Here is a 27,588-nt window from a genome sequence, read left to right as displayed (position 1 = left end):
CAAACACATCATTATGAATGAAAATAGGAACCATTATAATCAACACATATTTGCCAACAAGAAATAAGTTTGTTTATTCCTGTGGCGTGAAAGTGGAGAAATGTGCATTAAGATGATGTATAACATAACCACATTTAAGAATGTATTCCACTATCAAACAGCAAAGTTCAGCAATGCAAAACCACATTTACTTTTGCACCAACCTAATAGCATAAAATTTACTGTCTTAAAAATCATATTTAAGCATATAGTTCAGTAGTGTTAAGTATATTTGCTTTGAGCCCCAGTCTCCAGAACTGTTTCATCATGTAATAAATTATATCCATTATGCAGCTCCCCCGAGCCCCTGGCAGTCTCCATTCTACTTTCTATGAATTTGACTACTCTAGATACCTCATGTAAGTGGCATCATATGGTACTTGTGTTTTTGTAACTATAGTTATATTAATAAGTCTTAGCTCACCACCGGAGAAGGCCATGGCACCCCACTCCAGTACTCCTGCCTGGGAAATCCCATGGACGGAGGAGCCTGGAAGGCTGCAGTGCATGGGGTCGCTGAGGGTCAGACATGATTGAGCGACTTCACTTTCTCTTTTCACTTTCATGCGTTGGAGAAGGACATGGCAACCCACGCCAGTGTTCCTGTCTGGAGAATCCCGGGGACGGGGGAGCCGGTGGGCTGCCATCTCTGGGGTCGCACAGAGTCGGACACGACTGAAGCGACTTAGCAGCAGCAGCTCACCACAGCAATTGTACTGTCTCCCATCTTTAGCATTCTAGAAGCTCATGATTGCTTGCCTTCTTCTCCAGCCCTAGTCATTATTTTTTTTCCTGTCTCAAACCCTTTCCTAAGAGAAGAAGACACCTTGCAGCTCCATTTCATCCTTTTGAAGACAGCAGGATTGGAGAAAAGGGAAATTAAAAGTGAAAAAGACATAAAAGGAGGGACTCATTTACTCATTGCAGAAGTCCTCTGTTGCACTTCTTCCTTCTGATTGTGTAAAGATTCAGACCTAAGCGCTAGAAGACAGAATAATACAATGAACCTCTCCCTGATTCAGCAGTTATCTAGATATTTTGGGCCCATTTTTAACAAAAGTTTCAGGGAGAAGAAAATACTAGAAAAATGTAGATTAACTTAGAGGCTGGTGTTTCTTTGCTTGTTCATGCAGTGGTGTTTATCTGCTGAATGATAAAGGGTTTCTTATGCCTTGGAACTTTCTTTCTCTCTCTTTTATTCGTACTTAAAAAACTAATTTTGTTTGTTTACTTAGTTGTCTTTGGCTGTGCTGGGTCTTGTTGCTGCACAGGCTTTTCTCTGGTTTTAGCAATTGGGGCTGCTCTCCTGTAGTGGAGTTGCGTGGCGACTCTTGTTCTGAAGCACGGGCTGCAGGCGTGCAGGCTTCACTAGCTGCAGCATGTGGGCTCCAGAGTCGCAGCTCCCGGGCTCTAGAGCACAGGCTCAGTAGTTACGGCGCAGGGACTCAGCTGCCCGTGGGGTCTTCCTGGACCAGGGACGGAACCCTGTGCGTTCTGCATTGTGGGGTGGATTCCTTACCACCTTATTCCAAGGAAGGAAGGAAGGAGCCACCGTGGGAGCCCTGCCCTGAAACTTCTGATTACCTCCTCCTTCTTTTTTTTCTTGGACTATAGTTGACTTACAGTGTTGCCTTAGCTTCAGGTGTGCAGCAAAGCGATTCAGTTATACTTCTGTTTTCCAGATTCTCTTCCTCTGTAGGTTTGGCAAGATACTGTCGTTTCCTGTGCTATACTGTAAATCCCTATTGTTTATCTACTTCATATACAGTGGTGTGTATATGTTAACCCCAAACTCCAAATTTATCTCACTTCCTCCTGCTGACTTTCTTTTAAACATTTTTTATTCGTGAATTTGTTTTTGGCTGTGCTGGGCCTTGGTTGCTGAGTGGGCTTTTCTCTAGTTGTGGCCAGCGGGCGCTGCTCACTGTGCTGCACAGCCTTCTCATTGCAGTGGCTTCTCCTGTTGCAGGGCGTGGGCTCGAGGCCCGTGGGCTTCAGCAGTTGAGGCATATGAGCTCTAGAGCACAGGCTCAGTAGTCGTAGCGCTCGGGCTTAGTTGCTCTGAGGCATGTGGAATCTCCCCAGATCAGGGATCAAACCTGTGTCTTCTGCATTGGCAGGTGGATTCTTCACCATTCAGCTACCAGGAAAGCCCCAGTTCTTTGGACTTCTAGAAGGAATTCTATTAACTAGTGAAAACTGCAGGTATAAGCGTTCCCCACTCGTAGCCTTACGATACAAGAAGCAGATGGAAGCTAGGAAAAGGAAATTATGGACCTATACAACTATAAAAACTTAAAAGTTTTTTTAACTGCATAGAACCTTTGGTTCTGTTACAGCTTTTTCATTTTTGAATCTAGTTTAAGTCATATGCAAGCTTTATATCTTCCTGTGATTTTTTTTTTTTGTGTGTGGCACATCTGTTGTTCCAAAAATCCTAAGTAGTTTAAGTGTTTTATTTGTGTATTAATATGCAAAAATGTCATAAAAGTAAAATAACTTTCTAATAACTAACAGTTGAGTCAAAATATTATTCTCCCACAGATCCTTATAAAATGACAGTGTGTTTCACAACTTAGACAACAGGACATACTGTGCAAAATAGTAAGGAATAGCGAGTTTTTCTTATGCTTGGATGAATGGAATACATTCTTCATATGAATTGTAACTTTTAATTAAAAGTTTCCTGTTTTTTCCCTGTTAAAATCAGTTGGTAAAATAGTCTCAGTTGTAAGACTTCGAAGGGTGAGCCCAAGAATCCTCTCATTCTTTCACCTTTAAGCTGTGCTTGTAATCAGGCCAGCCAGTTCCATAAGGGCACTTCCATTACCTCTTCTAGAGGTTCTGTGATATAGACATTCTTATTTTTCAGTTAATCTTTGAGGCAAATGAGGAAGAAATCAGTTATTTGATAAATATAATCCTTCACTATCTCATTTTTGAAAAGATCTTTATTGATGTGGACCATTTAAAAATTCTTGAAAAAAATTTTGTTTTATGTTTTAAAACTTTTGGCTGCACTGAGTCTTCACTGCTGTGTGTGGGCTTTCCCTGGCTGTGGTGAACGGGGAGGCTTTGTTGCCGTGAGCACGGCTCAGTAGTTATGGCCTACAGGCTTGGTTGTTCCACAGCACGTGGCATCTTCCTGGACCAGGGAACGAACATGGTAAGAGGCAGGCAGACCACTGGACCACCAAGGAAGCCCTAAAATTCTTTATTGAATTTTTTACAATATTGCTCCTGCTTTATGGTGTTTTTTTATTTTTATTTTTCCCCCGGCCTCAAGGCACATAGAATCTTTTCCCTGACCAGGGATCAAACGCACACTCCCTGCGTTGGAAGGCAAAATCTTAACCACTGGACTGCCAGGGAAGTCCCGACTATCTCATTCTTTTGAATGCACTTGTTTTCATACCTTTCCTTTTCCAAGAGTATACGTTCATTGGAGAGAAAAGAAGTCAGATATGTGTATTACAAGTATGTAGGTTCAAGAGTTCATTGGGAGCTGGTATTCCTACTCTTAATTAGGATGCCCTACTGTTTCCAGTATTGGCGATGTTTATGTCTCCAGCTCCGTAAGTTGGAGGCATACATCTGTGAAAAGGTTGCCTGGTGTACTGTGTGGACCGTGATGTCCGTGGCTGTAGACCAGAGCAAAAGACTGAAGTAGGATGGAAGCCAAGCCCTTGGCCTCACTGCCAACCTGCTGAGATTCCTTTGATATAAAGGGATGTGTAAGGGCTGAGATGTCTTGTAAATGCTCAGTCATTTCATGACCCAGCAGCCGTTTGGCCCGTCATCACTGTGCCCTTTCCCTAATTTCTGCCGTCTTTTTTGTGTGTCTATACTAGGGTGGAAGTAAAGGATAAAATAGCATCACCTTTTATTTGCGGCTTTGGGGAAGGCTTTATGAAATAGAAGTAGAGATTACTGCCCTCGTCCCCACGTCGTCACTGTGCATACTTCAGCATAGTAATTTGTGTTAAGGAATGGAGGGGGGAGGAGACTTCTGGGCCCCCTGAATTCCTTCTCAGCAGACATATCCTCCCTTCCCCTACTGCATCATCCGTGGTGGTAGCCTTTGCACTCTTCCCTGCAAAGGCCCTTGCTCAGGGCACACAGTCAGCTCGGTGGCTGGGCCTCACGCTGTGGTCCGCGCCGCTCTCTTCTCTCCCTGCAGTCTTCCGTCTGTGCTAAGATCGTGCAGCTTCTGGGGCAGAACGAGGTGGACTATCGCCAGAAGCAGGTGGTCATCCTGAGCCAGGACAGCTTCTACCGAGCCCTCACTTCAGAGCAGAAGGCCAAAGCCCTGAAGGGCCAGTTCAACTTCGATCACCCAGGTAAGCTGGGCCATCGAAAGGGCCTGTGGAGGTGTTGACGGAGGAAGTGGCTTAACCTCTCTGAGTCTGTTTCCTAGCCATCGAATGGAGGACTCGTAGGTACCTTGCAGGCTTGCTGTGGGCTTATAGGAAAGAAGGGCTTCCACAGAGGCTTCTGCAGTGCTTGGCTCCTTAAATACTGATCGAATCTGTGTCTGAACAAGGGTGACTGTTGGAGAAACCCATGACTCAGGGCGGAACAAACACAGGCCAGAACAGCTGGTTCTCCTGCCTCCTCTGGTCTACACAGCCTGTGCCCCCCCCACCTCCTGCCACCACCTGGCACATGGGTGTACACGGCTTGTGTGTTAAACTCACCCAAAGGCAGAAAGGGAGATTGAGGGTCCAGTGGTTTTTGCCCTGTCAGTCCCAGGTCAGCACACTGCCTCTTAAGCTGGTTTAGGGTTCTTTCAGTTGCAGGAGTCAAAACTGCCGTAGTGCCTGCTGCCCTCACCTAGTCGTGAGGTTATCTTTCATATGCTGGGTTTAGAGAGAGGCGAGAGATACAGGCCAGGGATGGGACATTAAGGCAAAAGAAAAGAACCCACTTCCAGTTCTCAGAACTCACACATTTTGGTTTGAAAGGTAGAGAGTTTGCATCCTGCTTTGGGTGGAAATTAGACTTTTTTGGGGAGAGGGGATGCTTATCTAGGGTGTGATGCCTGTGTGAGTAGAACACAGGCTTAAAGGGATGCCTGTTCATCATTATAGGGGAAATCATTTTACAGTTAGCAAACATCTTAACAGTTTGATTTCCTTCAGATGCCTTTGACAATGAACTCATCTTCAAGACACTCAAAGAAATCACGGAGGGGAAGACCGTCCAGATCCCCGTGTACGACTTTGTTTCCCATTCCCGGTAAGTGACCTGCTCCGGGCTGAAGACTGCTGCCTGCTGCCCCTCAGAAGTGCCGGTCTCCTCTCCCCTCCCGCCGCCTGGTGCCCACAGCAGCCTGTCTGTGGTGGGGCAGTGATGTCATGGTGTCCGCAGACACACAGGTCAGGAATTTGTCCGGGTGCTTCCTAGAACAGTCCGATCGTGATCATCCCGTTTTGTTACCCTGAGGACGGATTTGTGGATTTGAGCTCAGGTGAGGGACTGCACATTCATCCTTATCCACATGCCCGAGATGTTGTTCCTAGAATAAAAAGCGAGAGGGCAGGGTGGAGGAAGAACGAGAACAAGGAAGCTGTTACTTCTGCTCTCTGGTTCACTGCGGACTGGGCTCTGTGGAGAGCTCTGAGAGTCCTGAAGTCACCAGGACTAGACCCTCTAGGGAGCTTCTCAGGTCAGATTTGTCCTTCCATTTGTCAGTCTTCATGCTTCTGTTTGAAGCTGAAGCTCCAATACTTTGGCCATATGATCCAAAGAGCTGACTCATTGGAAAAGACTGTCTGATGCTGGGAAAGATTGAGGGCAGGAGGAGAGGGAGCGACAAGGTGCGATGGTTGGACGGCCTCACCGACTCAGTGGACATGGGCTTGAGCACACTCTGGGCGACAGTGAAGGACAGGGAAGCCTGGCGTGCTGCAGTCTGTGGGGCCGCCAAGATTTGGACACGACTGAGCGTCTGAGCAGCAGCAGTAATGCTCCTGATCAATAGAGGAGTGGGTTGACTTCCATCACAGCCTCCTCCCCGCTGAGCGGTGAAAAGGGGCTTCTGGAGGATTTCCCTCCTGCTGGCCTAGAGCTCCTTCAGAGCTGCCCAGGGCTCTCTGCTCACTTCGGGGCCTCCCAGGCACATCTGACACTCCAAAGTGGTGTGTTAGGCCACGTGCAGCTGCTTCATATCCTGGGTTTAGTGATGGCTCAGTAAGTGTTTTTTCAGCCCTGGGCTGTGTTTGAGAGTTTCTCCCTCCCACTTTTCATTTTCTTTCCTAGTTCCTTTATCTTGTTCTCTCTTGAGTTGATTTTTTTTTTTTCTCAAATGGGAAATTAGATCTCATGCAACTGTTACTACCAAATATTTCTATGATTAAAAACCTGATCTTGTTTAATTAATTTATTTTTTAATCGAAGAATAATTGTTTTACAGAATTTTGTTGTTTTCTGTCATCAGTGTGAATCAACACGAATCAGCCATAGGCCCCCTCCCTCTTGAACCTCCCTCCCCATCCCACCCCTCTAGGTTGATACAGAGCCCCTGTTTGAGTTCCCAGAGACATACAGCCACTTCCCGTTGGCTATCTGTTTTACATACGGTAATGTAAGTTTCTGTGTTACTCTCTCTATACGTCTCGCCCTCTCCTCCCCTCTCCCCATGTCCATAAGTCTATTCTCTATGTCTGTTTCTCCATTTAAAAGCCCAATCTTTATCTCCCTGTGTGTTCCTTTAGGACACATCTCAGCTTTTAATGCAGTTTAGCTCACACATTCTGTGCTGCTCTCTGGAACTTTCTCAGAACTTGAGGGTGTGGCAGAGGTTTGGTTGGAGGAGGACATTGTGATGGAAAGTCCAGCTGCTTTGGTTCTCACCGTCGTACCTCTCTGGTATCTATGGAAGCACTTCCTATTACGAACCCAGTTCTACTGACCTTCAAAGAACAAGATGCCCCTCCTGTATCTGCCTCCACAGACTGCAGGAATAGAGGGATGTTTAGATAGAAATTGGAGCTAACATAAATAACGAGGGGCTGGGAAAGCGAGGGTCTGGGAGGCTGCAGGTGAGGAATCAGAGAAGTGAGTTCCCACTGATGGCAGACTAGGCCACTGGAAAAGAAACTGTTCATGGCAAGTCCATGAATCTGCTGCATCTGGGCCCACAGCCTTTTTTTTCCTGGCTGTACCCATTCTTAGTCACAGTATGTGGGATCTAGTTCCCTGACCAAAGATTTGGGGGGGCATTCAGAGTGTGGAGTCTTAGCCCCTGGACCCCCAGGGAAGTCTCCACAGCCTCTATGTGGAGTGTCCACAGTTTCTTTGTCTAGCTGTTACAAACTCCTAAAAATTTTAGATTTTGTTTCATCTTCCAAGTTTTCCTTTGGCAAAGTAGCTGGGACCACTTAGGGAAAGAGATTCTGGAAGTTGTAGTTTCTACCCACTCCAGCGTTCCTGCCTGGAGAATCCCAGGGATGGAGGAGCCTGGTGGGCTGCCGTCTATGGGGTCGCCCAGAGTTGGACACGACTGAAGCAACTTAGCAGCAGCAGCAGCCTTAGCAGAGATTGGTGGTGACGTCAGGTTGACAAGAGACAGTCAAGCCCACCTGGGGTGGGGCACTGCTACAGAATTAACCTGCAGCCTGACAGGTAAGGCACAGACCTGTGGAGGGATGTAAAGGAGGAAGGAGGCTGGAGTAGTCAAAGCAGGCACTCGTATAGGAAGTGATACTTAAGCTGTGCATGAAAAGCATAAGAAGTTACTGGGAAAGGGATCTCCAAGGTGATGGGTAGGGAGGCATTTCAGGGGCAAGCTTGGTGGGAGATTGCAGTGGGTTGGTTATGGAGGGAAGGGGGTCGGTATGTGGGGAGAGTGGCAGGAGGTGGAGGAGGCTGGGAGGTAGACAGGCCTCCGATCAGGAAGGGCACAGACCTTAGAGCCAGGGCACAAATGTGTTGGCAGTAGGGAGCCAAAGATGGCTATTATGTAGGAGTGGAGAGGTCATTCTCGCGGCAGGAAAAGAGGATGCACAGTGCTGGTTATGAAGCCCTTGGAGTGGCCCGGGTGAGATACCGATAAGGGCCTGATGGAAGGGAGTGGAGTGAGGGGAGTTGGGAGGAGTCTGGGCCTGACCAGCGTAGTCGTATAGGAGGAGAAGATGAGTATCTTCTTGGCATGAGCTCCATCAAGGTCATGTATTAACAAAAAACCCCGCAGAGTTGCACATCCAAATATGTTTTACTTTTTTCTCCTAATTCTGCTCTCATATATTTTATTTTAAAATCCTGTTCTTTAGTGGCCCAGAGTCCAACTCTTCTGTGAGGCTTTGTGACCATCTAAGACCCCAACAGTCCCCCAGCCACTTGTGAGGGACCCAGCCACTCAGGGTTAACTGATCCCGTTCCACCCTTGGGTTTTTTGTGGTGACTACAAACGAATGTTGGGTGGAAACTGAGAAGTCACCTATTCTCTGTAAATACCTTTCTCTGATCTTCCCCTTCTTTATTGTAAGGAATAATTCTCAAGTGAGAAGGTTGTGCTAGGTTATCCCAAATACTCTAATACTCTAGGTTTCTTATGTGAACCTCACAGCCCATCTCCAAACTCCTAAACAGGACATTGCACCATACGTTCCTTCTGGCACATCTTGGGCTAGCTCAATAAATGTTGCTTTTAGCTCTAAACTGCTTCAAAATTTTCTCCCACCTAGACCTTCATGTAGACTAGGGAAGTGATTGATTCCAGCTTCCGGGGGTACCACCCATGGGGCAGGCAGTTCTGTTCTCCTTACTGTCCCAGGATTGAAGAGGCATGACTGAATTGAAACAGTCAACAGTCTTTTTAGTCTTGATCAGTTAGGCAAGCTGATCAGCACTGCCAGACAGTGTCAGTCTGTGGAAGCACAGTCTGTGTGTGTTCCAGATGGAACCCTAGAAATCCCAGGAAAACACGTTTTCTTTGTTTCCCAGCAGAGCCTTTCCGCCCTCTTCTTGGCCCAGGGCAGCTGCCTAGAGTGACTCATTATTTCACTCACTTGTTGATCTCTTTTTCTGTCCATCTTGCTTCTGAATTCTGCCCAGTTTGGTTCCTTATCCTGAACCACAGTGGACCCTGTTTTCCAGTACCTGACATTATCCCAGAGACTGATATATCTCAACCCTGGCTGCAGACAGAGCTGGGGAAGCTTTTTAACTGAAATCTTGCCTTTTGTGACAACATTGGTGGACCTAGAGGGTATTATGCCAAGTGAAACCAATCAGCCAAAGAAAATACTGTATGATTTTATGTATTATGTAGACTCTAAAAACAAAACAAATGAACAAACAAGAAAACACAGACAAGAGTCATAGCTACAGAGAGCAACCTGGTAGTTGCCAGAAGTGAAGGGAGTAGGGGAAAAGAAATAGTCAGGGAGATTAAGAGGTGCAAATTTTCAGCTACAAAATAAATGAATCACTGGTATGAAGTGTACGGTGTGGGGAATTTACTCAAAAACAATGTCTTTGTGTGGTGACAGGCGATAACTAGACTTAATGATTTTGAAATGTATAGAAATATCAAATCACTGTATTGTGTGCTAGCAACTGACATAGTATTGTAGCTTGATTATACCGCAGAAAAACAAACTGACTAATAATAGAAAAAGAGATCAGATTATTGCCACCCCCATAGGGGGTTGGGGAATGGGCAGATAGGGTTTGTGAAGGAGGGAGAGTTAGATGAAGATAATCAAAAGGCACATGCTCCAGCTTGTAAAGATACATAAGAACTAGGGATGTAATGTACAGCACAATATAGGTAACACTGCTGTACGTTCTGTGTGAAAGCAGTTAAGAGTACATCCTAAGAGTTCTCATCACAAAATATTTTTTCTATTTCTTTGATATTTGTTTTATATGAGATGATGGATGCTCACTAACCCTATTAGGGTTATCATTTCATAATGTAAGTCAAATCATTATATGTATACCTTAAACTCATACAGTGCTTTATATCTTAATAAAATCCGGGGAAACAAATGTAAATTAAAAAAAATAATGTATAAGTATGAAAAAAGAAATTGCTTCTAGAAGTGGGAAACACAGTGGCAAAATTTTCAAACTCAGTAGATGTATTAGTAGCAAAGTGGAAAGAAAAACTTAATTCAGACAATAGAGGATTGATCTGAAGAAATCCTCCATTAATGCATTAATGCCTTAATGGATGAAGAAAGAAAAAGACAGAAAAAAAAAAAAGATTAAGAGACTTGGAAGGTAGTTCAGACCTGAAAAATATTAAATTAGAAGGAAAGGGCAGAGAATAAAGGCAGTATCTCAAGAGATACCAGCTTAATTTTTTTCCAGAACTAATGAAATCAAATCCATAGATTTCATGCCCTGCAATCCCAAACAGGATAGATAAAAAACAAAAGTACAAGTGAGTTCTACTTTTTGGAATTGATTAATATTCCACTGTGGCCTGACAGTTAATTTTTGTGCCTGCTGCAGTTGTATTTCAAAGTTTTGTACAAAGTTATGTGTATGCTCAAACCACATTTTGTTAATTGTGTTATTCAGACTTTCCATTTCCTTCTTTATCTGTCAGTTTCTAAAATAAAGAAGTTAGAAGTCTCTCTAATATGAATGTGGATGCAGTTTCTCTTGGTATTTTTATCTGCTCAATATACTGCAAACCTCTGCTGTGAAGTAAATAAAGTTTCATGCCTTAAAAAAAAAAAAGAAGAAAGAAAGAAAGAAATACCTGGGGAGCTTTTAAAAAGTACTGATGCCCTAGCTACACACTAGACTAATGAAATCAGAGCCCCAGGGGAGTAGGGTCCAGGAATAAATATTTTTAAAAGCTCCCCAGACGATTCTTTGTGCATCAAGAGTTATACCACTGTTCTAGAGTCTCCTAGCTGCTCTAACCTGGCCCTTTTCTGCCGTCTTTTCTGCTCCGGGTTCTGCCACCTTGGTAGCTGCTCCAGCGGCGCTCCCTTTACTACCGAGCCAGTAAAGGATTGAAGCGTGTTTATGGGAAGGAAGTTCCTCCTTGGCGGGCAGCTGCAACTGACTTCCCTGTTTGCGCAAATAAAACCTGTCATCTTAAGGAGCTTTTGAAACAAATGTTTGGTTTTCTTCACAAATGTTTGCTGCTCTGCCAGTCAGGGTCAGTGGTAAACCTTCAGTGGTATCCTTACTTTACTTCCAGTGAATTTTGAAATGAGGTGCAATGTGGTTTTAGGACAGAAGCAAAAGATAAAAGAGTGCAGTGAAAGTTGAGGCAGGGCAGAGCTAGGCCCCATCAGGCCCCTCCACTTGTTTTCACTGCCCCGGTTTTTGAAAAGTCATGTTTACATTAGTATCTCTCTGCCTGGGGCTTCCCAACCCGGTGGGCAGATGGATGACTGAGTAATGTGCGTCTGCTTTGCTGATGAGGAAGAGCCAAACCAGGCAGGTCTGGGGCTGTTTCCTCCTCCCACAGAGACCCTTCCCCTTCCCAGTCTCTTACGGAAAGCTTTCTTGTCCCCACCTTTCCCTCTGCCCCTTCTGTCTTGCTCCCAGCTGCCTCAGCATAGGGGGACGGGATGGGCTTCTTGGGAGAAAACAGTTTCTGTTTTTGACAGTTCAGAGTGTGAGGCTCCATACACGCCAGGACTCAGCGCGTTCCTAGGGATGCCTCCGGCGGGGTGAGGGGGAAAGTGCTCACGTCTCCTTTGGTATGTCTTTATTCTTCATTTAGCAGCAGGCTTTTTTACTCCAAGGAGGGGGATGTAGGCCCCCTGTTTCTGCTTTACAGTGAAAGTTCCAAAGAGTTGGTTACAGGAGGCCTTGGCCCAGCCGCACCGGCGCTCATTCTTAGGCCTCCATGGTGGCCCCAGGGCTCTGTGAGGCTCTGCTTAAACCCTTCCAGTCCAGTGGATGGGACTCCAGACTCCCCCTCCCCTGCTGCTCCCACCTGACCCAGCCCGTCTTCCACCCTCTGGTTTGCAGGAAGGAGGAGACAGTTACTGTCTACCCCGCAGACGTGGTGCTCTTCGAAGGGATCCTGGCCTTCTACTCCCAGGAGGTGCGAGACCTGTTCCAGATGAAGCTTTTTGTGGACACAGATGCGGACACCCGGCTCTCCCGCAGAGGTGCGTTCCAGAAGCTGCCAACGGCGCATCGGTGGCCTCGTGTCCCTGGGGCCCAGAGACGTTTGAGAAGGGATTAGTTTCACTCACTGTTTTGTTAAAGGTTCATGAGGTCACAGACATGAAATAAGAAGTTTACCTTCTATTTTTGCTGGGGAGAAGTTTGGCTAAGTGCTTAGCTCCCTATGATTTCCCCATAGGTGTCCCAGTCAAGATGGGGACTCGCTGTAGCACATCTTGGGGCAGGAACACCCTCTGCTGGTAGCTCTGGGCAGCTGGTCCCATCCCCATTCCGCTTGCCGTTTGCTGTCCAGAAAGTTCTGTGAAGCTTTGGTCACTCTGTCCAGCCAGCTCAGGAGCACAGTTGGTTGTTCCCTCTGAACACCTTGAGCGTGTGTGGAAGACACTGAAGTGCTTGTTGGCAGGGAGGCAGAGCCTTTGGACTCACCCTGGGGCACAGAGCAGAGAGCTCGGGAGGCCTCGTGGGGGAGGCGGAGCCCGTGGACTCACCCTGGGGCACAGAGCAGAGAGCTCCGGAGGCCTTGTCGGGGAAGCAGGGTCTGGATGTGAATGTGGGCTGATGGCGTAGGCAACCCGAGAAGGCGCTCGCTACAAAAATAGACACTGTGGCTGGTTAGGACTGTTTTCTGATCTGGATGACAGGGAGGGCTGAGGTCTGTGGGTGGCATCTTGGGGCATGAACCATTGAGGAGAGATGGGGAACCCAGCAGAGCTGGGGCCGACGGGACACAGCCTAGGCAGTGGGGTGGAAGCGACTGAGGAGAGGGGTGAAGGGTGACTAAGGTTTGATTCCCATCATGTGGAGGAAGAGCGACACAGGATACTCCAGCCTTGCTTAGCCCTTAGTCACAGAGCAAATCAGTGGCAGATTCAGGTTTCATAAGCCCCAACCCAAAGCCTTCCAACCTCAAAGTGTGTGAAGTTTTCCCTTTTCCAGTTCATGAAACAAATTTGTTTCACGGACAGACGAGCTTGGCGGGCTATAGTCCGTGGGGTCGCAAGGAGTTGGACACAACTGAGCGACTAACACTTAGAGTTTCTTTCAGTTTTCACTGTTTAGTCGATGTGTGACTTGGAGTAGGTTGTGCTTTAACCTGTTTCCACCTTATTTTCCTACTGGTGGATCATGTAATGACCGGTCAGTACTCCTAGGATAGTTGTGCTGTGAGAGGCAGTGCCTGGTGGTGGCTTTAGTGGATAAATGTCACCGTGGCAGATCAGAAACCTGCTTCATTTGAGATGGTAGCTGATGTTCTGTTTTCCCTAGTGTTCCATCAGAACCTCAGGAGACATGTCCTCGGGAGCTGGTAACCCCTGGGCTGATACCATTAGTCCAGCAGGTGGTACTAATGTCCCAGGGGATGGCGTGATACCTGCGAGAGAGAAGCAAGTACAAACAATGTGGAAATTGGAACCACATTTTGTGGTGTGACACGCCTGATTTCGATGGATAATTCTGGGATGGATTAGGTGGGTCTTATCCCAAGATCCTCCCGTGATTCAGAGGAGAGGCTTGAGGTGACGGTGGCCTTTCTGGGGGTTTCTCAGGGCCAGTTCTGCACCCCTCGCCTTCCCCAGTGCCCCTGCGGCGGCTCACCGTCTTCTCTCAGATCCGCCGTCCTGGCATAGCACCTGCTGCCGAGTAACCCTCCTGCTGGTCGAGTGGGACTTCCCAAATGCTGTTTCTACAAACTCACTCTCTGTCTCTGTAGGACAGGAGAACATGCTTTGTGGGCTGGGGCGGGTTGGGGTAAGGGAGAGGGAAGGAGGGTTAGTCAGGAGCTGTGGGGCAGAACATTCCTGGGGACTTGAGTGAGTGCCATGGTCTTACTGTCTGTGGGTTGCATCCTCCCCGGCACACTCCATGTTGGCCCTCATGTGGAAGGGAGGGAGTCTCACAGCCTTTGGAAGGACTTCCTTCCTTCCCAGGGGCCCCTTGGTGTCTAGGGGATTGGTCTCCCAGCAAAGCCTGCCATGCCTCCCCTCTGTGTGAGTGTAGCCTAGCCTTGGAGCAGGATCAGAGAGGACCTGCAGTGGGGCCCTGGGATCGCTGGCCTCAGGCCTGCCTGCCACGGCCCTCTCTCCAGCTTACACAGAATTAGGGCTTCGCTGAGCCTTGACATAGGCAGTTGGTTCTATTACTAGAATAACACATCTGCTCAACTGATCTTTAAAGGGAATTGACAGCCGTGGAGGAACTGTGTTTATTCTGGTCCTTCTGCATTTGGTTCTTGGCTCTGGCTGACCAGAAGCAGCAGAGGCTGATTTGGAAGGGCCGAGTGGAAGGCAGGCAGGGAAGAGCAGGCCTGGAGTTTCCTGCCCTTTACCCTGCAGGGCGCTCTGAGATGACCTGTCCCGGCCCAGCAAGTGTGCCGGGGTCACAGACAGTTTTGAGTCTCTGGAGTTTCCGGATGGTGCCAAGACCTTGTTCTGATTCAGTGGTTGGCTTGGTTACGCTTCCTGACTCTGAGGAGGAGGGCACTTCACTGTAGTGAACTAGCTGGTCCCAAGTTGTCCTGGGCTCAAGGAGGGGTCCCGTCTGTCTAAGGTGGTAATTGGATAGGAGGCTCTTGGGAGCAGAGATGGGCGAAGCCTTCTGTTTTGTGTGTTCGCGTGTCTGGACAGCCCTCTGGCCCACTGCCATCTTCTGTTCCAGCGTGGAAGCTGCGGGATGTCTCCTCCCGTCTGCCTGTTTCCCCCTCGCCGTCCTGTCTTTCCGTCTTTCCATGTGTCTGCCCTCCCCTCCCCCCGGGAGCCCCACCCTTTCCTTCCCAGCTGCTCTCTGGGACTCCACCCCCACCCCCGCTGGGCCCAGCCTGCTTAGCTGAGTTCCCAGCTCCTGTCCTCCTGATGGTCTGCTTTATCAGGGAGCCATCCCTCTCCTGGAGCTTGCTCAGGTCCTGTCAGCGTCATGATCGTGTCTGTTCGGCTTACTGAAAGCACACCACATGCCAGTCGTGTGCTGAAGAATCTTATGCACATCTCCAGTATTCCTAAGTGACAGCTTTGTGAGACAAGGTGCTATTGTGGTCTCTGCTTTACAGTTAGGAAAATGAGCTTTTTGTCTGAGGCCACAGAGGTAGTAGTTACTGGGGTCAGGATTTGAACAGGCTCAGTTTTGCCGCCATCCCTCTAGATGATGGGGCCAGAAGCAGCTTTGGGCTCCAGAGCAGAGGCAGGTGTGATTCACCTGCTCCACCTGGTCTCTCCCCTCGTGTTCCTCACTCCCGTGACATGACAGGTGATACTCTAGGTCTGCAGGGCACAGGAGAGCTGCAGCCGTGGGCTGAGGGCAGCGGCAGAGCACTGTGCAAGGGGAGAGTTCGTGCGTGTGTGTCCTAGAGGGAGGATGGAGATTTCCACGGTGCTGAGGCTGTCAGCAGTTGTGGGAAACGCGTGTCTCGCAAAACAAATCCAGCATCAGGCTCTTGCACAGTTTTGAGTCAAAGCTGCTGAAGTGCAGGCATGTGTTTGCTTCCCCACCCCCCCCTGCTCTGATGCCCTTTTGGTCTGACTTCCTTTTTCCTTTGGGCTTTATCTGGAGATATGTGAAGAGCTAGAGGCCACACGGGCTGTGTGTTTTGGTGAGGTCAGCCCCTTGGCCCACAGGCCCGCACTCTGGAGGCCCGTGGGGCTGGGCCACGTGGCAGCTGTTGGAGCTCCTACTCGGCCGCCAAGTGTTCCTGGCAGAGCGGCGGCAGCAGCTGGAGCAGGGCCTCATGTCCAAATGCCCGAGAAGACCATTTCCTGGCTGGGCTGGGCATGCGGGCAGCTGGGTTTGTGAGGCAAATCCTGACAAGTAACCCTGATAAGTTAGGGACCAACCAACCATTTTATTAGCAGGGCTCATGGGGGGAAGACCCTTGTGAACCACGGAGCTGGAAGTCAGTGGTGGTAGCAGTGTATTACCTGGGTTTCTGGAATGGGGTCTTCCTGACAGTTTTCCAGCCTTCTAATCTTACAGACTTCACGCCAGCCTGGACTGTAACCAGAGAAGCTCTGTTTCCCGCCCCTCCCCACGTGCATGTGTTCCTGTGTGCGTGCAAACGTGTCCACAGAATTATTTACAGACACGACTTTCCAGAAATGCACTCACAAGTATTCCCTGTGTTTGTTTACAGTGAGTTTCATCCCATACTGAAACGATTACTTGACAAGTGATTGAGAGGAGCCAAGGGTCCACTGAAAATGATTGTAGATAAATTGATACCCTTCTGGGGTTGGAGGGAAAGATTTTAATAGCCATGATTGAAAACATTTGTAGGGAGGGGTTGCTTTTGATATGGGAATCAAACTCACTTGCTGAGTTTGGGAGAAACTCAGGCCCAGGGAGGCTAGTGTACAGTGGCAGAACCAGGATTCTGGACCCTTTTCTGTGCTTTGACAAAAGAGTCTGTTAAAAGCACCCCCCACCCTGAGGAGGAAGAAGGTGGAAGATGATGTTTGGGTCCCTCTGGGCTGCTTCACAGCTCTGGCCATGGTTTCTGACACCATAGTCTTCTCATCTTTTGCTTAGTGGTCTCCTCTGTGTTTGAGGTGGGCAGGTGTGGCTGACTGCAGCTGGGCCCTCTGCCCTACTTCCACCCGGTGGAGGGGCCCCAGTGTGGACGGGAAGCAGGCAGACAGAGGTGGCACATCCACAGAGGGTTGCCAGCCTGAACACAGGTGAGTGCGTGCAAGGGTGACGGAATGAGGATGGGCAAAGGACGTCTCCTGGCAACCTGCCCCTTTTGCCAGGAAGCCCCACCACTTCTCTGGGCCTAGTCTCCTTCCTGTTATGAGTTTGTCCTACCTTTTTGGGGGCGTTCACAATGAAGTTTTATTTGGGGCAAGTGTTGCTTGAAATGAGAAGACTAATGGCCTTTCCTGGAAACCTTTTGCTTTAGAGAGCGTTTTGTCATAGCTGAGTTTGACTGTAGCAAGACTTGAAAATGCAACTTGTTTTTCCCCAAAGCTGCTGCTGACCGGCTGTTGGTCCAGTCTCTCAGGAATCCGGCATGTGAATCATCCAGAGTCCTCGTGGAGCTTGTATGATCCCGATCAGCCTCGCGAAGGGCAGACATGCACCATTTTCTTGATTCTTGTTTTTCCTTCTCTTCTAGTATTAAGGGACATCAGCGAAAGAGGGAGGGACCTTGAGCAGATTTTATCTCAGTACATTACATTCGTCAAGCCTGCCTTTGAGGAATTCTGCTTGCCAGTGAGTTGTGTTCTTGTTCTTCATTGAATTTAGTGTTTAAAATGTAATGAAACAAATAGAGGTCTGTGAGTTGAGCTCCCCGGCCAGGATCTCACTCGCCCCTCTGGCTGCTCCTCTGTTGAGTCCTAAGAAAGGCAGTCGCTGGTGCTTTGTCTCCTGCCCTGGGGCTCTGCTCTGCCACTCTTTTTCGGGGTGGCCCTTCAGGATCCCGCTGTCTGATATTCCTGCAAGCTGTACACTTCTCGCTTGGTGAGCTCATGGGGAGGCATTTTATTAAGGATGCATCGTATCCAAGGATAGACTTGACCACTTGGGTCTTCAGAAGATTTGTGGCGGTTGGCATGTTGGTGCATGAGCCCTCAGCTGCAGAGTCTTCCCTTCTGAATCTCTTCTGCCACCACCTTTGAGTGAGCCCTATTTTGAGCTTGTCATTGGTCCCTATGTAAGTCCCCCTTTGGGAGGTGTACCATGGAGGAGCAGGCTTCCTGTACATCTACCCAGGCTTGTCAGGCCTCCCCATTAGCTGGGAACTCTCTAGGGAGATGACTTTACGAGAAGGAAGGGTAGGGACTGGGCAGTGTTCAGCTTTTAGTGAATCAGCCCTCAGCCTAGGAAGCACCCGAGCTTCCTGAGGAAAGTCAGGCGAACGTTTGGGGAAGGCTGTCAGGGACAAGAAGTGGAGTGGTGGGGTGTAAAAGAGAAGGCATGGGAGAGAGCCTAGCTCTGGAAAGAGTTTTAGCTCAGGAGACTCACACCTCCTCATATGTCTTTTTCAGGTTGGCTAAACCATGTTCTCACTCCTTGAGAATTTAGAGTTCAGTCCTGGGAGTGTGAGAGAGGCTGGGTCTTCGCCTGATCTTGGCTGATGGCTTTAGGGCGACTGGCTCTTGTGGGGCTATTGGGAAGTAGTGTAGAGTGGGGATTTCTCTACTTCTCTTAGTGTTAATAATTAACTTCTTTCTTCTGTACTAGAAAAATATGATCCCAAGCTGTCTTTGTTTCTTCAAGTATGTTAGTAGGTTTTGCTTCAAAACCAACTTGACTTTTGTTTCAGATCCGGAACCAGGCAGGCTGTGTGAGTTGGCCTGAGTAACCCTGATGCCCTGCTCATTCCCTGGAGAGGCCTGGGTCACAGGATTAGGTTTCTGGGGAGAAGGCAGAGGTGGCTGTAGCGCTCTGAAGTTCTACCCATCCATCTGAGGATCTCTCTGCTCTTTGTAGCTTAATAAGAATACAAAGTATTCTTTTTGGACATAGATTACAGTTTACTGCCAACTTTCTGCTGTTTACCTTTGCTGCAGTAGAACTCAGAATTTTAAGTGAGTATTTTCTAGGTTGTTTCTACTAGTTCCCACTGTGCAGCCACTCAGCTCAGGAAAGAGCAGCTCACTGTGTGAGCTTGGGCCTGATACACTGTCTGCCTAGTTCACGCTGGGCCCCTGGCCATTCCACAGCTGTAGTATGGACACGGCGCAGGGTGAAGACCCATGTCCTAAGGCACTGTTTACACAGCCTCACCAGGACACAGTAGTTTGTAAAATGGTTCACAAAGTCTCAGTAAACTAAAAAACCCAAAAACTGTGTGCTTTATTTTTTCTTTTTTTAAGGCTGTGTCATAACAGAGCCGGTGAAAATGGTCATCAGTGGGACTTACTTTTTCCGACTAGACAAACTGTTGAAGTCCAACGTGAACTGCTTCTTCATAAATTTGGGTTTTATGAATTAAGGCTTTTCATAATGGTGAAGAGGCAGTTATATATTTAGTTTCCAAGACCATGTTCATTGTGCAGGTTGTAAGCTGAAAAAGTGTTAAATGTTAGTGAGAACTCAGGAAAAAGCTGATCTATTATAAATTAAAGTGGATTAAATATATTACATTGGAAGTAACAGATTATTGCCCTCTGGGATTAGTAGGCGAAGGCTGGCCCTTTCTCCACATTCCCTTGGAGAAGGGCTTGGGCCAGCTTCTCTCTTTAATGCATTGTAATCCATCTAATGTGTTATAAATATCTTTCTCCACAGACAAAGAAATACGCTGACGTGATCATTCCTAGAGGTGCAGATAATCTTGGTGAGTCCTTGTGGGGTGCCTTGGATAGGGCATGACTCTTCCCTTTGTCAGTTATACTTTGGATAGGACGCGGTAACCAAACAAGGCTCTATGGGTGTGGCTGAGGCCCTGGCTGCTGCTGTGAGCTGGAAAGGGGTTCATACCTACACACCCGGCGTCAAGGACAGGCCACTGTGTTTACGCATGTACAGAAGCAGGGACAGACGTGAACCTGCTTCTCTGGCAGTGATCGGAGGCCGGTGCGTACCTTCTGCTGTTGTTCCCAGTGATACCTGGGCACCTTGTATCTAAGGCCATTTTTAGTAAAAGCGGAGTTCCTTCTTAATTTCATTTAGAGAGCTCAAGGTGGCTCTTCCTGGTCTGGAAAGGACTTTTACCAGGTGTATTTATTTACGCATTAGCTTTGCCTTGTCTAGATAGTAGGACTAGCTGGATTTAGGCGTAATGGGGCAGAGCTGAATTGGGAGAAGACCCTGTTTTCCTATTCTCTTTATAATTGATTTCAGTTTTCCTCTGTTTAAAAAGTTAATTTTTTGCTGAGCCATTTGGGAGTTAGTCACAGCAATGAAAATTCCACTTCATTCAAGCCACAGTGCACTCGTCACATCCAGGACACTTACTCTCGACTCCTTTAACCTTCCTCAGCCTTTCTTTGTTTTTTGGGACACTACATTTTTGAGGAGTACAGGCCCGTTGTTTTTATAGAACAGCCCTCAGCTTGGGTTTGCCTTCGTGTCCTCATGACTGGCTTCCGCTCGTACAACGTGGAGAATACGCTGGGGGAGCCGTGTTCTTGGGGCGTCACCCCAGAAAGCACTTGTTGTTTATCTTGTTTTTGGCGATGTTAACATTGATCATGTGCCTGAAGCATATCATTTGTTTCTAAGGCTAAGGAAGGAGAGTCCAGTCTTACCTTTGGAGGAGAGGGCCTTCTGTGGGGTTCCCTGTCTTTGGGGTGGGGAGCTGGTAGGTTCCCTGGTAGAATGGTGTCAGAACAAAGGCCAGTCCTCACGTCTGCGGAATTTGGGTTGATTGCGTCCATCCAGTTCTTGCCTCTGATCGCATCCTGATAAGAAGCCTCACATTGAGGGCTTACTGTGTCCCGGGTTGTCCTACTCTGAGAACTCTGCTGTGGGGTCGTATTAGCCCCCGTAGAGGTCTGGGGAGGTCGGGTGACTTGCGCACAAGCAGCAGAGCCGGCTTCCTGGAGCGGTTTCTCATCTCCGGTTCCTGTGTGCCCTCCACCCAAACAGCCCGGCAGACCTGCCCCTGCCCCGTGTGCCCCTGACACTCTGCCCTTCTCTGCCCCACAGTGGCCATCAACCTCATTGTGCAGCACATCCAGGACATCCTGAACGGCGGCCTCTCCAAACGACAGACCAACGGCTATCTCAACGGCTACACCCCTTCACGCAAGAGGCAGGCCTCGGAGTCCAGCAGCCGGCCGCACTGACCCCGTCTCCAAAGGGCCGGAGGAGGGGGCATCTATACGTGTGGTTTCCTATGACATTGCTGTATTTAAGAAAACACCATGGAGATGAAATCCCTTTTTTTTTTTTTTGGTACTTTGGAGCGACGAAATGAAACAGAAGTTGACCCTGAGCTTAAATGACAAACTGTGCCAACTACTACTGGTGATGCCTAATTATGAGTCCAACGTGTAACCAGTTATAAATACATATATATATATATATATATATAAAAGGATCTATTTTTGTGTAAATGTACAAATACTGTACAGCTGTTTGCCGTAAGTATTCTGCAGGAAGGCCTGTCCTTGAGTGTGTTGGGGGCTGGACCTGGGGTTTCACACCTGGTACCCGGCGTGTGCCCCATGGGGCAGGCTCAGGTGGCTGTGGAAGGGAGGCTCGGGGCTGGTGGCTCTCAGCGTCTGCGTGACTCATTGGAAGTGAAGTTTGGAACCTTTGATCGCCTCCCCTGCCAGATGCTACCTTCTTGGAGCTGGAGCTTTAGGATAATGTGGATAAGAGATCCTCTTTTATTTTTTCTTCTCTCTCTCTTTTTTTTTTTTTTTTTTCTGAGTTGAAATTAGGCAAGACCTCAATTAAAAAGTCAAACTCAGGGAAGAAGCCCACGGAGGGGAACAAGTCTTCTGTGTTTTCTTCTTGCCCCAACCCCACCTCTGGCTGCTTAGGCAGCTCGCTGTTTCCTTCCTTACTCACCCGCTTCCAAAATCCAGAGCGGCTTCTCTCTCCTTCCCTGGTGGGGATGCGATGGGGTTGCTTCCTGACAGAGTCGGGGAAGAAGGACCATGCCTGTCATAGCGTCTGAGATGCTGACGTCTTCCGGGGAGGTCACAATGATAGTCCTCAGGCTTTTCCCCAGATTGTGGGGTGCACAGTGGACCCTAGCAGCCTGGGCTCTGGTTGAGGACCTCTCCTGGCAGCCAGCCCCTCCCAGGGCAGCCAGAGAGCTCTGCTGTATAGGGAGCTGTAGCGTTTGTTCCCCACCCTGAGGGATTTGCAGCAAGGTGAAGTCAGCAGGGGCCATAACAGGCAGTATCACGGCCACGCTGATTTACTTATTTACCATGCAGCCACGTCACCTGGCAGCTGGGCACAGAGGCAGGGAGGAAGAGTAGCGTTTTTAAATTACAAGTTGGAGTCTTAGGCTGAAAGCATTTGGGGTGGAGAATTCTAGCTTTCCCCGAGGCTCCGTCTTGGTGGAAACTTCCTTCTTTGGAAGCAGTACAGATTCCTGAAGATTCTTGGTGGGGAGGGCTAGAGGAGGCAGGGGGCCTAGTGAGATGGAGGAGCTGTGAGTATAGTGTTCTAAAGCCTCATCTTTTAACTGCAGAAGAGCCAGAACCTTTTAATCTCGGTGTGGACCATCTCAGTGCTCGATAGGCTACACCTTTGTGGCTGCCACAGCCTGAAACATTTTGGGAATCCCTTCTCTTTCCATTGCTTTTGTAGCCCCTTGGAGCCATTCTGATAAATCCAACACCATTAACTCTAGTCACATCGAATTGTTCCTGTAGGCTCAGCCTCACCCTCACCCGTTTTGCTTCCCCTTTTCTGGACTCCATTTGATTAACTCTGTTGGGCTGTGTCTAAAAGTCAAACCTAATCTGCAACAGGGCTTTGCCACCCCAAGACCTTCAGGAGACTGGACTACAGGCCCCGAGAGTAGCAACTGCTGAGTTGGAGCAAGGGAAGGCCCCCAAGGTCCCTGCTCTGAAGGCCAGTGCCCGGTGGGTTGGCTGAGTTCTGAAGTGCGCATTTCCAAACCAGTATTGATTATCTTTCCAGTCATGCCTTGTGTAGCTCTGAGGTGAAGGGTGGATGGCAGGCCTGGGTTAGGATCCTGAGGACCCAAGGGCCTGCTGCTTTGCTGGGGCCTGTGTTCAGGGGAAGCCGCTCCCTGTCTCGGGGAGCCTTGGCCCCTGGGTGGGTAGCACGCTCAACTTTACTTGAAGCTCCCAGGTGCCAAACCATTCAGTGCCTTGGCTGTCTATCCCACTGCCTTGGAAGATGGAGTCTTCTCATCTCTGAGCCTTGACTTACTTAGCTGCTTTTTCATCCACTGGTGGTGTTGGGACCAAGCCTCCAGGGTCTCTCAGTAGCCCTGTCCTTGGTGGGAAACAGTTCTCAGGCTGCCCTGCCTCTTGGTAAAGTCAAAGTGTTAGTCCCTCAGTCGTGTCTGACTCTTTGCCATCCAATGGACTGTAGCCCACCAGGCTCCTCTGTCCATGGGGTTCTCCAGGTGGGACTGCTGGAGTGAGGAGCCATTCCCTTTTGCAGGGGATTTTCCAGACCTAGGGTTTGAAGCTGGGTCTTCTGCATTGCGGGCAGATGCTATACTGTGAGAGCCATCAGGGAAGCCCCACCCCTTGATATCTTGGCCTCTTGGCTGGGGGCTTGCTGGCCGTGCTAATGACTCCTCTGTTTCTGTGACACAGAAAGTCTGGGGCAAGGAGGGGATAGGAAGCTCTGCCCTGTGAGGACCCCAGCATTTAGCCAACTGGGCATCTGTCTGAACTTGAGCTTTCTGTGTGGCAAGTCCAGGAACTGGCGTTTAAAGACCCACTGGATCTGTTTTTGCTGGAGCATCGGATAGAATTATTAGGCCAGAAATGGATACTGTTCGCTGTCTGGGGAGGCAACACGGATGAGCAGCGTAGGGCAGTGTTGGCTGCGTATGCATGGGAGTCTCTTGGCTTCAGAGACGCCCAGTGGCGCCTGCTTCTCCCGCTGCACAGGTGTTGCCCAAGGACCATGTGCGTAGGGAACAGGCGCTGTGTTGTGGGGAGTCCTGGTCCCACACGCCTTCACGCTAGTGGAACTTACAGGAGCAGAGAGCTGGGAGTGTGTGTAAGGAAGATGCAGTGCTGGTACCTCAGGCGCCACTGGTTTTGGAGAGGATAGGGTGGGCCCTCGAGAGGCGATGGTCTGTGAAGAACAGGCTGTGGAGGGTACCGCAGAAGCCTCCAGTTCCCCCTTCAGAGCCTGTGAACCGCAGCAACCCACTGTGGTCTTGGCTGCTGGACGGTCAGGGACTTCGGCTTGCTGCCTCTCTGGGCTGGCTTGGATGCTCATCGTGGTGCCTGGGGGGGGGATGCCAGCCTCTTGGGAGGCTGCAGGGTCAGGCTTGTGTGCAGGAGGGGCCGGAGCCCAGCTGGTTGGGTCGCCACCTCCTCTGCTGTTGGGCGGTGTCCCGCAGCCTTGACCTGCCCCAGGGCCCAGAGCCATTGGCAGGAACTAATAGCCTCTTGCAGGGAAATGCTCTCCTCTACCCTGGAGACTCCCACCTGCCTGTCAATGACCACGTGGGTGAGGCAGGCGAGGGTGGTTCTGGGTCTCAGGGCTGGGCTTCGGGAAAGGGCTGGCTCCTCTGCCACTCCTACCCTTCCCCCTGACCTCAGGGTAGAGGGGCAAAGTCTCAGTGTCCCAGCAGACGAGAGTGAGACGAGCATGCTTGGGAAACTGTCCGGGCGAGTCGAGCTGAGTCCCCGCCATGAGCTTGGTCTCTGCGCCTTCTGCGGCCCTCCTCAGGCAGTGGGCTGGCTTCAAGGCAGTGTCCGGCCACCCTTAGAGGTGGTGAGTGCCTGGCTGGTCCTGCCTCAGGAACAGGGTGAGTAGGTAAATAGAGATGTAGGCCTTTTTTTTTTTTTTTTTTTTTCTTTCAGATGCTTGCACTTTCTCCTTTTCCTTCTACTGCCCTGCACTTACTTGTTAGCACTCACTTAAATGACCACATACTCTGTACTTTGCTGTAAATAAAGACTGAACAGAAAAGAACCCACTCTTGCCTTCTTTGTGGTGCTTGTGCAGGAGGAACAGTGAAAGGCCAGCAGGCGACGGGAGGGTAGCGCTCTAGGCCTTCGCTGGCTGGATATGGGCACCAGCCTGTTGTCGCTAAGCTTCCTCATCCTCTGCTGCGCCGCAGGCCTCCATGCGTGCGCTTCTGCTCCATCCCTGAAAGCCAGGCCCATGTCCCTGGGAGGCTTCTGTCCTCTGGCTCTAACTGGCTCTGCTTCCTCTGAGGTCATCCGGTTTGTGCAGTGTCTTCCCTCCGTCCCCTCCCTTTGCCGTCCCTTCCTCAACTTTAATAATAAAAGCCAAAACAAAACATTCTAAACCCTTATTGGCTGGAGGAAAGTTGGCATTATAACAATGAACAACTTCAAGCTGAATACACAGACATCCACGTGTGTGATTACCTCAAGTGACTAAATCTATTTAGTTTATAGTCATACAATCAATGCAGATAACCATCGACCTCATTATTAAAAGATCTAGGCCACCCACCACCAGAGATCTTAAAGTAATTAAAATAATTGGCTTTTGCCCTCTTTGTAGCACCCCAGTCCCCCCTCGCTCTCCACCTTCTCAGTGTCCCTTTGGTCCCTTCACCCACTGTCCCCAGGCACCACGTGACCCTCATCTGTGCGCAGAGCGGCCCTGCTATATCCAGCCACTTGTCCCAAGGACGGAGGCAAACCCACCGCGAAGTTTGGGTCCAAAAGAACTTGAATTTCAGAGGAATCCATCTCAGAAGGCTGGTGTGTTTTTAAATAACACATAGGTGTGTATTATCAAGCTTGGTGGTTATCTGCAGGCAGATGAAGCCCTTGTGAGTCATGGTTTTACAGTCACTTTAGCTGAGATCCAGCTTTCTCTGCGCGTTGCTCTCACATCTCCCCGACCTGTGTACCATGTCTGGAGCTGGATGCTTTGCTTGGGACTTCACTCGTTTCTCAGAACTCAGTTCTGCTTCCTTGTAACTGGAGGGGCAGTGGTGCAGGCCAGTGAAGCTCTTGAGCCATTCGCTTTGCCTCCCCACCCATCGGTCACAATGTCCTTTGAGCCACCTACTGCTCCACAGCCTGGACTCACTAGTTTGATGAGTAAGTGCTGCTTGAGTCAAACCACCTCAACTCAGATGGAAAGAAACCTGTTAGGACCTGCATAAAAGATCTACAGATGAGAGGTGGGGAAGGAGACCTAAGATGTGGGAAAGTAGCTTTGAGAGGCGGGAACCACAGGGATCGATTTCTGTCATCATCTGGTGCTGAGGGCAGTTTAAAACAGTTTAGACACATTTGCTAAAACCCAACATGAAGCTAACTTTCCATGGTTTATCTTCTCAATAAACCGTGAACTGAAACAACAAATTAGCCCATGGAATCAATTTGAGCCAGGAGTAAAGATTTATCTGGGGCTTCCCTGGTGGCCCAGTGGTAGAGAATTCACCTGTCAATGCAGGAGACACGGGGTTTCATCCCAGGGCTGGGAAGATCCCCTGGAGAAGAAAATGGCAACTCACTCCAGTGTTCTTGACTGGGAAATCCCATGGACAGAGGAGCCTGGAGGGCTGCAGTCCATGGGGTCACAAAAAGTCAGACACGACTTAGCAACTAAACAACAATGAAGATTTATCCAGACATATCTCCTCGAATGAATGCATGGGAGAATGTGAAATTGTGTGTTACATAAACTCATTTTTCACATAGGGCAATCTATGCTTGGCATGCCCTTTTACAATGAGGTGCCCACGATGTGTTGCTGAGTGAGGATGAAGTGGCCTTGGGTTCACCACAGTTGAGTGCTGACTGCCCTGGGCCAGGGAAAGCCAGCCTAACCTCTCCTTACAGGCTCATGTGTCACATGGGGTTTTATCTGACAGGCCCAGGAGGCTCTTACCAAGGGCATTAGGGTTGAGGATGTTTCCAGATTCCTCTTTATCAGTGAGTGCCCTGTGCACCATGTACTCTCTTTTCAGTTCCTGAAATTCCTGACTTTGATGATAACTCCTGGGACTTTACCAGTCTTCAGTCCTGCAAAGTATGTAAGCAATGTGGTCCTGTTCCAGTTTTACAGAGGAAGCTAGGAAGTGGGTCAAGCTGTAGGATGAGGCTGTCTGGCACATGTCTGCCATCTAGTGGTAGAACGCATTTCTCAACAGGAGATGGCCTTGGGTTGTTGGACTAATGCTATTTATGAGAGCTTTCAGGGCCTAGAAGTCTAGACTTTTTTTTTTTTTTTCTTTTCTGGAAGATCTTTATTAAATAACGTCTTCACTAGGGAGACAAGAGCATCAACTCCTACTTCTTAGTTTCTCTATTGCTTCAATCTACTGTGGTGTTTCCCAAAGTTGGCCATCATCACTCAGTTCAGTTCAGTTCATTTCAGTCGCTCAGCCATGTCTGACTCTTTGTGACCCCATGGATTACAGCACGCCAGGCCTCTCTGTCCATCACCAACTCCCAGAGCCCACCCAAACTCATGTCCATTGGGTCGGTGATGCCATCGAACCTTCTCATTCTCTGTCTTCAATCTTTCCCAGCATCAGAGTCTTTTCCAATGAGTCAGCTCTTCGCATCAGCTGGCCAAAGTACTGGAGTTTCAGCTTCAACATCAGTCCTTCCAATGAACACCCAGGACTGATCTTTAGGATGTACTGGTTGGATCTCCTTGCAGCCCAAGGGACTCTCAAGAGTCTTCTCCAACATCACAGTTCAAAAGCATCAATTCTTCAGCGCTCAGCTTTCTTTATAGTCCAACTTTCACATCCATTGAAGTCCAATCCCTTCATTCCACAGATGAGGAACCTAGGGCCCATAGGCAAAACACCTGGCTCCAGATCCCACTACCAGGCTGTAGGTCTGCAGTGGATTTGACTTGGGATTGGAAGCAAAGGCCCCT

At 48.9% G+C, this 27,588-nt stretch overlaps 1 protein-coding gene across 2 annotated transcripts in view; it reads left to right on the top strand.

Moving 5' to 3' along the window:
- UCK2 (uridine-cytidine kinase 2) overlaps positions 1 to 24,683 on the top strand; it is a 77,360-nt gene extending 52,677 nt beyond the window's left edge. For both annotated transcript variants that reach the window (XM_040229981.1, XM_040229982.1), the window contains exons 2-7: positions 4,220 to 4,379; positions 5,181 to 5,277; positions 11,989 to 12,131; positions 17,252 to 17,349; positions 19,372 to 19,420; positions 20,734 to 24,683. In XM_040229981.1, the coding sequence (XP_040085915.1) occupies positions 4,220 to 4,379; positions 5,181 to 5,277; positions 11,989 to 12,131; positions 17,252 to 17,349; positions 19,372 to 19,420; positions 20,734 to 20,873 (687 nt within the window). In that variant the 3' untranslated portion in view covers positions 20,874 to 24,683. The remainder of the gene's footprint in view (positions 1 to 4,219; positions 4,380 to 5,180; positions 5,278 to 11,988; positions 12,132 to 17,251; positions 17,350 to 19,371; positions 19,421 to 20,733) is intronic.
- The last annotated feature ends 2,905 nt before the right edge of the window (positions 24,684 to 27,588 follow it).

The sequence above is a fragment of the Oryx dammah genome, unplaced genomic scaffold, assembly GCF_014754425.2.
Source record: "Oryx dammah isolate SB20612 unplaced genomic scaffold, SCBI_Odam_1.1 HiC_scaffold_28, whole genome shotgun sequence".
Taxonomy (NCBI): Eukaryota; Metazoa; Chordata; class Mammalia; order Artiodactyla; family Bovidae; genus Oryx; species Oryx dammah.
Note: the sequence above shows the minus strand (reverse complement) of the source record. Positions and strands in the feature narration are given on the sequence as shown.